The sequence below is a fragment of the Pinus tabuliformis genome, chromosome 7 (assembly GCF_031772625.1).
Source record: "Pinus tabuliformis cultivar Carrire ecotype Pingquan chromosome 7, CPIR1, whole genome shotgun sequence".
Classification (NCBI taxonomy): domain Eukaryota; kingdom Viridiplantae; phylum Streptophyta; class Pinopsida; order Pinales; family Pinaceae; genus Pinus; species Pinus tabuliformis.
The window spans coordinates 2,081,159,810-2,081,175,160 of NC_142293.1; the positions used below are offsets into that span (position 1 = coordinate 2,081,159,810).

Here is a 15,351-nt window from a genome sequence, read left to right on the forward strand (position 1 = left end):
AAGTAGAATACTATAACCTACTTCTACTATCAATTTGCGGAAGCTTAAAGATCGAGTTGAAAAATATAACCAGAAGACGAAGAATCAATGGCACAATACACATGAAAATACTTTGGGGAAAGCCTCAGCTAAAAACCCCACACTATTGTATTATCATACATGGTGGAAATACATAGGAATTATATAAAGCCTTAGCTCTCACAGCTACCCAGCTCTCAGTACAATCCTCACAGATGCTCACAGGCAATATTGGCTTCTCTCCAGCCTTCCTCTCTTCCCTCCAAGCTCCTATTTCCTTGCGCTATTCCTTGTGGATGATCTTCTCTTACCAAGTGGAGAACCCATCTCCAAAACTGTGCAATCCTCAAGGATAAATCCTTGACTGCATGCATGAGTTTTCTCCATGAGAAAACACATGCAACTTATAGTACACTATCCTTGCCTTTAATCTCAACTGGGTCTTTCTCAGAATAGACATACATGAGTTTCTGATGAGGGAATTTTCAATTAACCGGAGTAGCACTAGTGGAGTGCATGCATGCATCAACTAACTGTTAACTCACTATTAGTTCCTCAAACAGTTTGGAACTAATTTAACTGGACTTAACTCAGTAAACTAAGTTAACTAATTACAAATCAAATATAAATCAATCTTATCTCCTTAATTTAAGGGATAACTCTTGCATGACTTCAGAAAGACTTCTAACTTGAATTTCTCCAACTAATTAATTTAAAATAAATAAATTAATTATTTCCAAGTAGCTGTTAAGACTAAATTCAATTTTAATTCACAATTTAATTCAAGGAAAAATTAAATTGGAATATTATTGTTGTCATATTTCAACAGATCAAACAAGATTTCTCCTCGTTCCTACAACTGATCTCTTATTTCAGAAACCCTTATGAAGTATGGAGCTATACCTTATTCTTTGTTGATCTTCATCTTGTATAACTCATTCCTTAAAGAGATCCCTTCTCCAGCAGTGCTGACGGAGAATAAATCTATCAATTTGTCATAGATTTCCTTGGCTGTTTCAAGCTTGGCTACATAAGGAATCAGAGAGTCCTTGATAGATTCTATGAGAATCTTTTGAGCTCTAACTTCATTCTTGTTATACTTAGCCAATTCTTGACTATCAATAGGAGCAACAATTTTCTTTTGTACATGCTCAATAACTTCTTGTTCTTTCAAATTGAGGTTAGTTCTCGTCTTCCAAGCAAGGAAGTTGGAAACTCAAACTAACTTATTGCTTTGCTTGCAAGAAGACATCTTTTCCAAGACTAGTTTTGCTCAAACAAATAAGATACTTACTTGATGTGATGATCCTTGAAGCTTGACTTTGGATGACTTCCTTGTATGAGCTTGAGGAAGCTTGTCTATCATTGAATGCTAGGGAATTTGATATTTTATCCATGAGGATCTTATCTTCAACTGAAGTGAGAGGATTCTTGATACCTTCCTCTTATAGATCTGCCCAAATAGTAGATCTTGTCTTCTCTTTGATAGATCTTGAAGTCTTAGAATGTGGATTTGAATCTAGCTTTGCCTTCAACTTCAACTACCTTGCCTCTTATTTAATGTTCTTTATCAGCCCTTCCTTGATGTACTACCAACCCTCTGATACCATGTTGAGAAATCTTAGGGCTTGATATGTTAATGATTTCTTTATCTTAGATAACTGCTTGTGAAATATTTTTATCTTTTTTCTTATTCAAACAAGATCTTTTCATATGTGTATGTTTCTTAACTTCATCAACCAACTATCATGCATAATAAGCAACAAAACAATAACACAAGATATAGGAATCATCCAGGGAAAAACCTCTCCAACTTGAGAGGAAAACCCACGGTAATTATTCTTATAGAATCTTCACTTGAAAAAATTTCCAAGACCCATACAAAGACCTTTTGACCAAAGTGTCTCCAAGATCAAGGCTAGAACCTTCTGCTACTGCTGGCCTATAACCTGTTATTCCATGGATCAGATCTGCAACTATAGACAGATGAATTAACTTCCCACTTCCTTTCTCCTTCTTCCAAGCTTCACTTGTCCAAACTAGTTTACTTGTCCAATTGTTGTCCTCAACGCTTGCCTTGAAACAAGATGATCTTCTTCCTTGATGTGGACTTATCGGAAACCCTTGCTGTAGACCTGAAGACGTCACTGTCTTCCCAAATGTGAGTGAGCTACTTGATCTTGTAGCCTCCTTCTTTCCTCGCTATTCTTGGAGCTTCCTTCTAGACCAACAACCAAACTCTTTAGGCCTCAAATCAACCCTTATCATGAAGATGACCTAGGATTGTAATGCAACCCTAATTGTGACCTGTTCCTTCACAGGTGTGAGAGGTTTAGGGCTCTTCTAGCACTCTTAAACCTTCTCTCTACTTATCTCTGCTCTTCAAACAAATCTTCCCTTCAAATAGACCCAAGATCGAACTCTTTCCTTGATGATGAGAGCATATAGAATGATGCCCTAGCCTCACACGTGTGGAAATAATTCCTGCAGCTATAGATGGCAGAACAAACCTTCTTCTTGTTGCCCTGCGACTCCTTGAGTTGACCCTTTCTTTGCACCCTTAGACATGATTCTTTGCATAAGAGAGAGACCGAATTGATGTGTTGTGAGTGTTTTCAAATGAGGGAGGAGAGGCCCTTATTTATAGTCCTCTTAATGCTGCTCATTAGGCCGACTTACATAATGATTTAGCCAACATGAATATAATACATTTTTGCCGAAATTACAATACTATTTTGATCTTCGATTGGAGGATACTTTTACTAGCCATTTGTACTTGAACTTGGAGGAGGCATTCCACATGGTTCTGCCCTTGATCTTGGAGACATAAATTATATACTCTACAAGTGTAATTATTTACATCAATGACACAAACCTATCACCTAGCCTAGAGCTCTTAATGGGAGCTACTACAAACAAATTTTGAGCATGAAACCCTAGACTCAAATTTACAAAATATTTTGCTAAATACAATTTACATAATTTACAATGGAATGTGTCATTATGAAGACCGAACCTAGTTACACTTTATTCAATAGAAAAAATGATAGAGAAGGAGTGAGGGAGGGATATAGTAACATAGTTGGAGGGTAAAGAGAGAGAGAGAGAGAGAGAGAGAGAGAGAGAGAGAGAGAGAGGATCGGAGAGAGTGGAGAAAGGGAGGGGAAAAGAGATGAAGTTGGAGGGGGAGAGAGAGGGAGGTAAGAAGAAATACATAGAGAGAGAAATGTGGAGAGAGAGAGAGAGAGATAAGGATGATGGAGAGAGAGGGAGAGAGGATAGTAGGAGGAAAGAGAGAGAAGCAGGGGGGAGGGAGAGAAGGAGAAGAGATAGATAGAGAGAGAGAGAGAGAGAGAGAGAGAGAGAGAGGAGGAGGAGGAGGAGGAGGAGGAGGAGGAGGAGGGAGGGATAGATAGATATATTGGAGAAAGATAGTGTATGTTTTGGGGGTGATATAGAGAGACAAAGGGTGATAGAGATATTGATGAAAGGTGAAGGGAGACAAGAAGAGAGAGATGGAGAGAGGGAGGGACAAAGACATTAATAAATATGGAGTGAGAGAGCGTGTGTGTTTGGGGGGGTGAGATAGAGAGACAAAGAAGGAGATATGGAGAGAGATATAAATATAGATGGAGGGGGGAGAGAGGGAAGAATTCTTGCACTAGATGCATTGATTTTAGTGTAGATGGCGATTTCTAATCCTATTTGATTTCTTGCACTAGATGCATTGATTTTAGTGTAGATGTTGATTTCTAATGATATTTGATTGCTTGCACTAGATGCATTGATTTCAACATAGATGATTTCTAACCCTATTTGATTGCTTGCACTAAATGCATAGATTTTATTGTAGATGGTGATTTCTAATCCTATTTGATTGCTTGCACTAGATGGATTGGTTTCATTGTAGATGTTGATTTCTAACTATATTTGATTGCTTGCACTAGATGCATTGATTTCAATGTAAATGATTTCTAATCCTATTTTATTGCTTTCACTAAATGCATTGATTTCAATATAGATGGAGATTTCTAATCTTATTTGGTCGCTTGCATTGAATGCATTGATTTCAGTGTAGATGTTGGTTTCTAATCCTATTTTCTTACTTGCACTAGATGCATTGATTTGAGTGTAGATGTTGATTTCTAACCTTATTTGATTGTTTGCATTAGATGCAGTGATTTCAGTATAGAAGTTGTTTTATAATCTTATTTGATTGTTTGCATTAGATGCATTGATTTCAGTGTAGATGTTGATTTCTGATTTGATGTAATTGGATGTATGATGGTACATTAATTTTAAAGTGATTGGATTAACAATGTGTATTGATTTCACTGTAAGCACAAAAAAATATTGACAATGTACATTGATTTTTTTATTCTAGTAATTCAACTTATTAACATTGGAGAGAAAGAGAGACAAGGTACCATGTTTACTACAACAACTGAAGTTAAAGATTTAAATGGTTTACGATTTCAATTGTCCTTTTCATATAATCGATATGAAAAGATGACAAAACTAATAACGCTGACAATAAGAATAGTAGAAGAAAATAGTTTGAGATTGATCACAATAAAGACTATTTGTAATTGACTACATTCTTATTATTCTCTTTTTCTATCATTCAACACTACTACATTGTCACTTTGCATTAAAAATTTTATTTCATCATTTTCATCAATAAAGTTATTAACAATATTTATCATTTCAACAAACTGAGGTAACTAAGCAAATTTAAAATTAAAATAATCTGAAACATATTTAGTATATTTAAAATGAATATATTAATATTAGATGTATTTACTTATTATTGATAAAATTAATCATAACTTGGCCGCACACGACTGAACCAACCTAGATTCATCTTAACTCAGGATCTATCAAGCACAGGGATCAAATCTCTCGAGGTGCAAACCTTTCCTTAATTTTTTCACTCAAAAAAGAGGTTTGCACTTCAAGAGATTTGATCCCTCTTGGTGCTTGATAGATTCGAAGTTAAGATGGATCTAGGCAGGTGGTAGGCTTAATCTAGTGCCTTGTAGTGCATCTAAGTTCGCGTCCTCCATTGCCATTAAAGACCCCTAGCTGGGCTCTGACTCCAATCTTCTCACACACGTGACATCTCTCATCACCTTCATCATTTGATATATCATCTAGGGCGTTGTCTACTAAGGTGGCGAATTTGCTCGGACGACAAAAAATCTATGGAATATGACCATTTTTTCTTCAAAAACTCTGATAGTAACAGTGTTTGAACCCTGTTTTTGATGGTGGAAATGAATTCAACACCATTAAAAACCAATAAGACACCCAAAATCTTGAAACTTGATAACTATAACCCGGAATTCCCAAAATTTACCGAAAATTTTCAAAATCCCACTTAAATTTCCAAAAAAAATTTGAAACCTCACTAGATTACACCTATAATCTAGCTCGAGGCATAAGTTAATGGGCCTCGTCATATACTACCAACTATAAGAAACATGGTGCCATATTTTCATAAATTTATGATGTTTCATTGTTAAGTAGCATTTTTTTGAATTAAAAAAATGGATAGAGACATTCTTTAACAAATACCATCCAACTGAACGGTTGTCAATTTTCAAACATGACGATTGCATGGGGTTGTCGCCCTATTACTATCAATTATTAATAATCATTGAGTGCATTAATTATTAATAATCATTGAGTGCATTAAATATCTCTCTGTACTTGTACACAATTTAATGCACAATGAATGGGGGATGTCAGCATTGATTGTGGTCATCAATGCAGTATCACGTGCATTACCTAGATTCCACAGATCCCTGAATTTGTTTGTTCTTAATCTTTGTCTATGAGAGATGGGAATATGTGGTTGGAAGATGGCAGTGGCGCTCAGTGGGTCCAATATTATTCTTCATCTGTAGTTTATCGTCATTTAAAGGTGAAAAGATCCTTGAATTTGTTTGTTCTGGACTTCGTATCTGTGAAATGGGCATGTGTGGCTGTAAGATGGCAGAAACAGTAAGTGGGTCTTAAAATTATTATCCTTTGTTCTGCACTTCAAATTATGTAGATTATTGACATTCATGAATATAAATAACGATCATTGGTTGATCCATTGATGCGATTAGTTGCTTGCCTTTGCCATTGGGGATTCTCATGGGTCTGGAGGAAGCTCTAACTCTTATGAATTCTGTGTGGGAATGGGCTGCGGCCAATTACTATTCCGTAGCTATTGTCTCAATACCGATAGCAGCAGCAGCAGCAGCAGTATTTTGGTGTAACGTAATAGGGTCACGGAATTTGCCTCCGGGGCCTATTCAATGGCCCGTTGTGGGCTCTCTATTATCGGTGGGATTCCAATACAGGCACCGCACTTTTGCAGAGTTGGCCAAAAAGTATGGCCCTCTCATGCATCTCCGCCTCGGTGCTTCAGATATTCTGGTGATTTCAAGCCCGGAGCTCGCCATGGAAGTTCTCAAAACCAAAGACGCAGAATGGTCATCCAGGCCACTGGGTTCTGCTGGGAAATATATCGGTTTCGATTTCCATTCCCTTAATTTTTCCCCCAATGGTCCTCACTGGCGCCACTTACGGAAAATATGTGCCACCCAGCTATTTTCTCCAGGCAGAATCAAGGCCCAGGCTCGAATCCGAAGAGAGGAGCTTCTGCGCGTGGTGGATCACATTTTCTCTGCATCTCAAAGAGGGGAAGCCATTAATCTCAGAAATGAATGTGATTGCGTGATTGTCAATACTATTACCCGAATGCTATTCGGAAACAGATACGCGCAGTCCGAGCATCCTATTGCTAAGGAAATGGACTCGTTCATGGATGTGGTAAAAGAGGCCATGATTGTCATCGGCGCCTTGATCGTTAGCGACCTTGTTCCTGCTCTGGATTGGCTAGATTTGCAGGGCTACGATCGGCGAATGAAAAACATAAGCCAGAAATTGGCGAGAGTTTTCAAGCTTATTTTAGACGACCATAGGCGTGACTTGGAAAACAAAAAGGAAGGCGACATCAGCGAGGAGAGCAAAGATTTCGTGGATATTTTGCTGTCACTACAGGGTCAAGACCAGCTCTCTGACAAATCCCTCATGGGAATCATGACGGTACGCTTCAATCTGTATTTATAATTTCTCTCTCTTTTTATAGCACATTTAAGGGATCATCGTTTTGTTTTATGTATATTTTTTTATAACTCATTAAAAAGTTAATTATCCCAAGCTTGTCAATTTAATGCTCATACTTTATTTCAGCTTCATATTGATGGAGAGTTCACAACTTCTTTATAATGCATAATGTCTCTTTTTATTTAATTTTTAATTTCTCCTTAATTTAATGTAACTGTATATATATCTCTATTTTCTTCTCTTAAAGTAAGAGTGTATACATTTTTATTTTCTTATTTTAAGGTAAATGTGAATATATTTTTATTTTCTTAGTGTAAGTATTAGGTGAAGATCCATTATAGAAATTAATTTAAATCTACATGTATATAATTATTTTAATATTTTTTAAGTGAATAAATTTTAAAAAATAAACTAATATTTTAAAGATTTAATGATTTTTTTAAGCTAAATATAATTTTAATAAATTTTAATATTTTTTTGATAATTCTGATGAGACTATATTTTCATGATGTCTAATTCATATCAAAAATTATCTAAACAACAAAGAACGATCTATCCAAGTTTCTATGAACAAAATTTCAAGCATTTTAATTATTATTGAAGCAAACATTTTAATTATTATTGAAGCATTATTATAATTATTATTTTTTTATCATATATATTAAATTAATTTTAATCCTATTTTTTTTCATATGTATTAATATTAATTTTAATCTTCTTTACATTATTTATTATCAATAATTACTTACTAAAGTGGCGACCAAATGCACGGAAATGCCCTCACTATATGAATAGTGAGCGTTGACACCCTTTCAGGGGCTTCTCACTCACCTGTCTGAATGAGTGGGTACGGTCATCCTTCAAGTGGGTAGGTCAGCTACCAGTTCATCCACGAAGTGGGCAGTAAGGAGTTGAAGAGGCAGGTCGAAGTGGGCAGTAAGGAGGTGAAGAGGCAGGTTGTAGGGTGCAACACTTCCTCTGAAGTTTTTCAGTTCAACAAAAACAGAATCATTGATTTATAATAAATATTCTAATATCGGGATATTACATATATATATTATCTGTTATCTTATTTAACAGAGTACTGGTATATAACTCGTTGTTAATCCTTTTTTTTCATATGTATTTTTATCAATTTTAGTCTTCTTTATATTATTTATTATCAATAATTACTTATCCATTTTACATTAATTATAATTAACAAATATCTATTCATTTTATTGACATTATTATTAGAATAATTGTTTTTTAATATTATTTTATTGACATTATTATTAACCAATTATTACTTTAACGTCCACTAAAACCAATGCCGTCTATGGGACTTCAAGAAAAGAAAAAAAATCTAATTGTGATTCATCAAAATCTTGTTTTTGTGATAAAAAAGAAGAGAAAGAAGCTCCAAGATTGCTATAGTTGGGTTGACTTAATAAGTCAAGCAGATGTTAGTGAATTGAGAACGCATGTAAGAGTGAGAGTGGATGTGAATAAGAGCCGGGAAGTCTAAATAAGTGTTTTTCATCTCCCACCTTCTTAGTATTGTGAGAGATTCTATCATCCCAGGGAGTTTTAGGAGTAGACCGCCCTCGGGTTTCACTTCGAAGCTCATGAAAATTAGTTGTTACCCTAGCAAAGTTCATTTTTTCTTAACGCTGGTCAACACAGAGAGATAATTCCGGTTATCAAAAGTGGGTTGATCACCTCCTTATAGTATATGAGCTTCCATTGGAAGTAATAGTATCTTTAACACTATCCTTACTTTCCATAATAATCTCCTCCTTAATTCTCAATAATTATCCCAAAACTAATTCTTCAATATTTTTATTTTTAATATTATTTTTATAAAAATTAATAATAATTATTAAATCTTTTAACATATTCACAACCAAATAAATATTTATTCATTTTACATTGAAAACCAAATAAGTGTTTATTCATTTTACAGGGACAAGTATCCATTTTCTTGACATTACTATTTTCCAGTGATTATTTATTAATTTTAATATTATTTTTATAAAAATTAATAAAAATGATTAAATCTTTTAATATGTTCAAAACCAAATAAATGTTTATTATTTTACATTGAAAACTAAATAAGTATTTATTCATTTTACATGGATAAGTATCCATTTTATTGGCATTACTATTTTCCAGTGATTATTTATTAATTTTAATATTATTTTGTGAAAATTAATTATGAGTATTTTTTTTAGATTTTTTAATAAATATTTAAGAACTTGTATTCCCCACACATATATATTCTCATCACATATTATAAATTATAATTAAAAAACCAAAACCATAAAACAATTCAACTTTACAAACTTTAAACACTCCTAATGTATTTTTATCTTAATAATATATAATAAATTAATATAAAATTTTATTTCAAAATCAAATATTTGCTAAAGATTATAATAAAATAAAGTGAAGTGAAGGGAATCTGCAATGGACTTAAAGATCATCACCAATGATCATCTTTAAGTCGAGATTCTCGGAATATTTTAGGATCCAAGAGATAGGGGCTCGGTTAAAAAAAATTGACTGCCCCATCTCCCTCAGATCCCAAAATATTCCAAAAATCTACAATCGACGTAAGAATCATCACCAACATAAAATTGTTGATAAAATATATTCGTCAATATTTGATAGGTGTCTCCGTTTACAGGTTATCTTACTGATATGCATGGATCTCACCAACGTAAAATGTTGCCAACATTTAATAGTTGATATGCATATGACTGTCCCCTGTCCCTGTGTTGCAGGATGTATTACTGATAGGCATGGATATCACATCGAGTGTAATTGAATGGGCGATGGCAGAGCTGATCCGAAGCCAGAGGGCCCTAACAAAACTGAAAGTAGAAATAGACAATGTCGTCGGCGATGGGCGTCTGGTGGATGAGTCGGACATCTCACAGATTCCATATCTGGAGAGCGTTGCCAAGGAAACTCTTCGTCTCCATCCGCCTGCTCCAATGACGGATCCCCATTACAACGAAGAGCCTGTAGATTTGGCAGGCTACAGAATCCCCGCTAAATTCATCGCGTTTGTCAACATATGGGGAATTGGACATGACCCCAAACTGTGGGACGAGGCCTCCGAATTCAAGCCGGAAAGATTCGATGGATCGACATCGCCCGGATCAAGTTTGGGTGTCAATTATGACTTCAAATTGCTGCCCTTCTCATCTGGGAGGAGGCAGTGCCCAGCTGCGAACATGGCGTTTTTGGAGGTGCAACACGCCATAGCTCTTCTAGTTCATGCATTCGACTGGTCGCTTCCGGAGGGCGAGCTGGAAGTGAACATGGAGGAAGGAGTAGGAATTGTTGCCCCCAAGAAATTCCCTTTGCTCGCAATGGCCAAACCTCGACTGGACTTTACCAAACTTTGTAGCCTCTGAAGTCGGCGGACAACGAGTTTATTTATAGTGCTGAATGTTTGAATCATGAATGTCATATTGTTATCCCCAAGTGCTTTTCAGTTATCAAAGTTGTGAGAGTGCCCATTAATTTAATCTGCATGCATGTTGGTTAGATAGCTCCGCATTTTGCATTACAGTAGAATTCTGTAGGGTCCGTATTAGCTACATATTTTTTTAAATCTGAACTTCTCTAATAAAGGGGTTATCGGGAGTAATATTTTGCATTCCGTTATAATGATAGAGAATATCTCGATCTGGATCTGTATTGGTTACAGATTCTTTTAAATCTCAACTTCACTGTCGAAGGGGCTATCAGGACTTGAGGGTAATATGGATAAATTATGCCTCCACTATAATTGTTTTTTATATTAGCGTGAATTTCATACTGCTATCAGAATTGCTTTTTAATTATTTATTGAATGCTAACGATAATCTTTTGATATCTTATGAATTGTATGTATGACTCTCGAATTTGAATGCGATGTTGTTGTAATTATTGTATTTCAATAATTGATTGAATTAGTGAGAGAATGTTTCTAATTGCTATAGTGATTAAAATTGAATTATTTTCAATTTTGTTATTTTGTATTTGTATAAAAAGTTGAATTACTTTAAATATATAGATTTAGGTAGCAATTTTATTATATATGTTATTTTTTTGAGAGAATGTTTCTAATTGTTATAGTGATTAAAATTGAATTATTTTCAATTTTGTTATTTTGTATTGGTATAAAATGTTGAATTACTTTAAATATATAGATTTAGTTAGCAATTTTATTATATATGTTATTTGCTAAGGGGTGTTAATTTATGAAATTAGATATTTTTGACCACTTATTAATAGAAAATTAAACTAAAATTTATAAAATTGTAACAATTCTAGCATCTTTAAAATGTTTACAATAATACTGGGAAAATAAAAAACTCAAGAATATACATTTAAACTCAAGAATATGAGGAGGTGATAAGAGCTTGATCAGCTCTAAGAGTAAGTTCACATTGAAAATAAAACTCCATATATGCCAATAATGCATCAATCCTCTTTAAACACAACTAATAGTTATCCTGAAATCTTTTGACATGCACTAAGCTAACAAAGATAATATGTCCCAATAATGCATCAATCCTCTCTGAACACACCTAATAATTATGCTAGACTCTTTTGACCTACACTAAGCTAACAAAAATATTATGATTTTGTATACTTGCTTGTCCTCCCCAACATAGTCTTGGTATGAAACCTTCACCTCTACTATGAAATCAAATTGTATGCTTAGGCATGCAAGAGGGCTGCCACTCCACCGCGTCATTAACTCCTCCGTTCAAATTCACCCCACAAGGGGTTCAATCTATTTAATTTTTAGTAATATATTAATGTTCTCACTTCTCATTTTGTTGGGTGATTAATGACTATTAGTTAATGAGATAATTTATAAGATTAAAATCATTTTTATTTTACTTATTGTTTCAGTTAATTTTTATTAGTATTGATAATTTTTTCACATAATGAATGTTAAGATAAATATCCTACACCATCTTAGTGTATGTCTTATTTTATGTATTATATCACATAATTGATATGCTATGAAGATTGTGGATTCTTTAAAGTATGGAATTTTTTCTAGTATTTAGTTTACATAATTCGAATTCTACACTTTATAATAATCTTATTTGTTTTTGTTATTTTTGCCTCGAGCACCCTTATCCCGATTGCAGATTCGTTAAAAATGCTGACGTGGTTGTTTGGACCCACCTATTTGTCTCCGTTTACATTGACGAACGCCGTTAACGTTGATTATAAAAATATTTTTCACCGGAAAATGCTGCAGCCGGAAAACTAAACCGTAACGCATCTTACAGGTGGTATTGTCCTTATGCCCTTCAGCGAGGAGCTCGAGGCATAAAGAACTTCACGTGGGAAGGTCGGAGTATTATTTTCAATATATATTTTAATTAATCACACTCCCTGTGGATGAACTGCACAGATTTCGAACTGTGATATTTTTTTAAATAATATATTTTGTTTTTATTTTATTGGTTTCTGACATAATTCATAGGAGTAGTCTAGCTGGGCGGAAGAATGGCCCGTTTTCCGGCACCGGCTGGAAAATCGTCCGGCTCCGGCTGCCGGCCATCCCTCCGCCCTCCACCACTTTCCCCTTGCTCCGCCACCCTCCTTCGCCGCCCAGCCTTCCCTCGCGATTCTGACAGCCTGACAATGGATTCGGCGCAGGACGATTTCCTGACATCCCCTGACGGATCGGATTCGAGCTCGAAAGTCGGGAACAGAGAGGAATGAGGTCCCGCGGTTGCTCCCTCACGCAACTTCCTTGCCGCTCTGTAATTGCCCTGACCTCCGCAAGTCCGCTCTGCAATTCCCCGGAGCTCTGCAACTAATTGCCCTGACCTCCGCAAGTCCGCTCTGCAATTCCCTGGAGCTCTGAAACTCCTTTCTCTTCCGCTCAGTAATTGCCCCGACCTCTGCAATTCCAAACCCAGGTAAGATCCGCAATCTTTATTATTGAATTTGTGTCTTCGTAATACCATTGGCAGAAGTAAACAACTCTTAATGGATCCGTGAGTCTAATAGCCATCGTTTGCATAAAATCAACCACAACCACCAACATTTTCTTCGTCCATTTTCAGTGGCCGAATCTGCTGGTCGAAGAAGCAGACTCCGGTGGCTAAATTTTTTGATAAGCTTCTCAGTTTACTCTGTAACCTCATTGTTCCCCATACATTTAAAAGGCTTCCCACGAGCAAATAAAACAATGAATGCGATTAGGAAAATAGAAAGAACACAACATACTGTAACGATTTCAAGATATCCGAATTACAAAACTGTTACGACAAAATGACAGAATGGTGTATTTGCTCGTCAATGGATGTAAGAAGGGAACAAGGTGAAAGTGAGGCTGGTTGTCCGCGTATAAGTTAATAGACAGTGGAATATAAATATAATAAGCAACCATGAGCCTTATGAAATTCTACCAGAAATGGTGCGTTTTATTGCTGCTTCATTTTTGTTTTTGTTGGTGATCACATTTTATGCTATTTTGTTTGGAATACGCATTGCTTTCAGTTCATCCTTCAAACTCTGAATTTAACTTCTATCTGAATGCGCATGAATGTCAGACTTAGTCACTGAATTACTCACGGGCTTTTATGTTTCAGTAATCACAACATACTGTAACGATTTCAAGATATCCGAATTACAAAACTGTTACGACAAAATGACAGACATAAATTTGGGTATATTGGCCAGATATATTCAAAGAAAGTTTTGGTTAGCCTTTTATATAGTCTTTATAGATATGGTTGCGGAAGAGTTTAATATAGCATTTTTTAAAACAGTTGATAGAGCCCTCTTCAATCCACTGAGACCATATAGATCTATTGGACAGGGAAAAGGAGCCGTTGTGATTTTAATAATCTCCTCTTCTTAGGTTTTCATCCATTAACACCACACAGGCTTATTGGACAAAGAAAAGCAACAGCTGTGGTTTATCAGTATTTCTTTCAACCCTAAGATTTCGTTTTTTTTTTCAAATTAAGCTTAAATCGCTTCAATTATCCATCACAGTTACAACAGGTAGACATAATAGTTACAGATACTCTTCCAGTAAAAGCTGGGATTTCTCCTATGAAATTCTGGATCACAGACATCATTCTTTGTCTGGTAAATTCTCATAATGTGCAGAGTTTAATATAGCATTTTTTAAAACAGTTGATAGAGCCCTCTTCAATCCACTGAGACCATATAGAGCTATTGGACAGGGAAAAGGAACCGTTGTGATTTTATGAGTGATTCTCTCCACTCTAGAATTAGCTTTTTATCTAAATGCAACTTCTATAGATTAAAATAATAAAATATGCATCAGAGGCACAGCAGACAGACACAAGAGTTACAGTTACATGAAGATCTTCTTCCTATAATAGCTAGGATTTCTCTTATGAAATGCTAGATCACAAACATCATTTTTCGAAGTGACTGCTAGTGTGTTAAGTTCGACATCAGTTCATAGAACTCTCTTTCATCCATTGAGACCACACAGGCCTATGGCTGAGGAAAAACAACTCTTCTAATTATATTAATGATTCTCTCAACTCTAGGATTTTTCCTTTTTGAGATATTTTCCAAATCCTAGAAAAGCAAAATGAAGATGAAAATGGTCATCTCCAAGAACTGCAACATGCCACTGCATACTGTCCTGGAAAGGAATTGAAGACTGATCCACCGCATATATCCAACAACTCTTGGCAAACAAGCACTCCCAAAAGATATGCTTCATCATCTTCAGATGTTGATAAACTGGATATAATCCATTTCAGAGCCCACTTGCCTTGGATGGGATCCTCAGATAAATCACAAACCAGGCAAAATCACTTTAGCTTATTAGAGAGCCAAATATACCACAAACTGTGAATTTGATGCACCTATCTCTCCTCTGCATCAGTGGATACCCATCTTGCATTGAGAACCATAGATAGTAGGTGTCTCTAATGAAGAATTGAATACGATTGCCTGGAGTCATACTACAGAAGTAGGGGACAAAAACTCCAAGCCCAGTCTCTCCAAAAAGGCCTCAGGTATCTCAATTTTCATCTTTAAAGCTCAATGTCTTGAATAAGACTCCTTAGCTCCTTATTAGAGATATAGTCTAGGGCAAGCAACCCAAATTATTATTGAGCAAGAAAATGCCGACCCTTATAGCTTTGAGGAAAGATCTCCATAAACCTCTACAAAGGAAGAAGCCTTTTATGCTTGAGCTATGAGCCTGAAAAT

General features: G+C 35.4%; 1 protein-coding gene across 1 annotated transcript; it reads left to right on the top strand.

Annotated features, from left to right (window-relative positions):
- Positions 1-6,017: 6,017 nt before the first annotated feature.
- LOC149256875 (cytochrome P450 782C2b-like) lies at positions 6,018-10,857 on the top strand. The gene is made up of 2 exons (XM_089457523.1): positions 6,018-7,119; positions 9,906-10,857. The coding sequence occupies exons 1-2, from the start codon at positions 6,163-6,165 to the stop codon at positions 10,542-10,544; spliced, it is 1,596 nt and encodes a 531-aa protein (XP_089313649.1). The 5' UTR covers positions 6,018-6,162; the 3' UTR covers positions 10,545-10,857.
- The last annotated feature ends 4,494 nt before the right edge of the window (positions 10,858-15,351 follow it).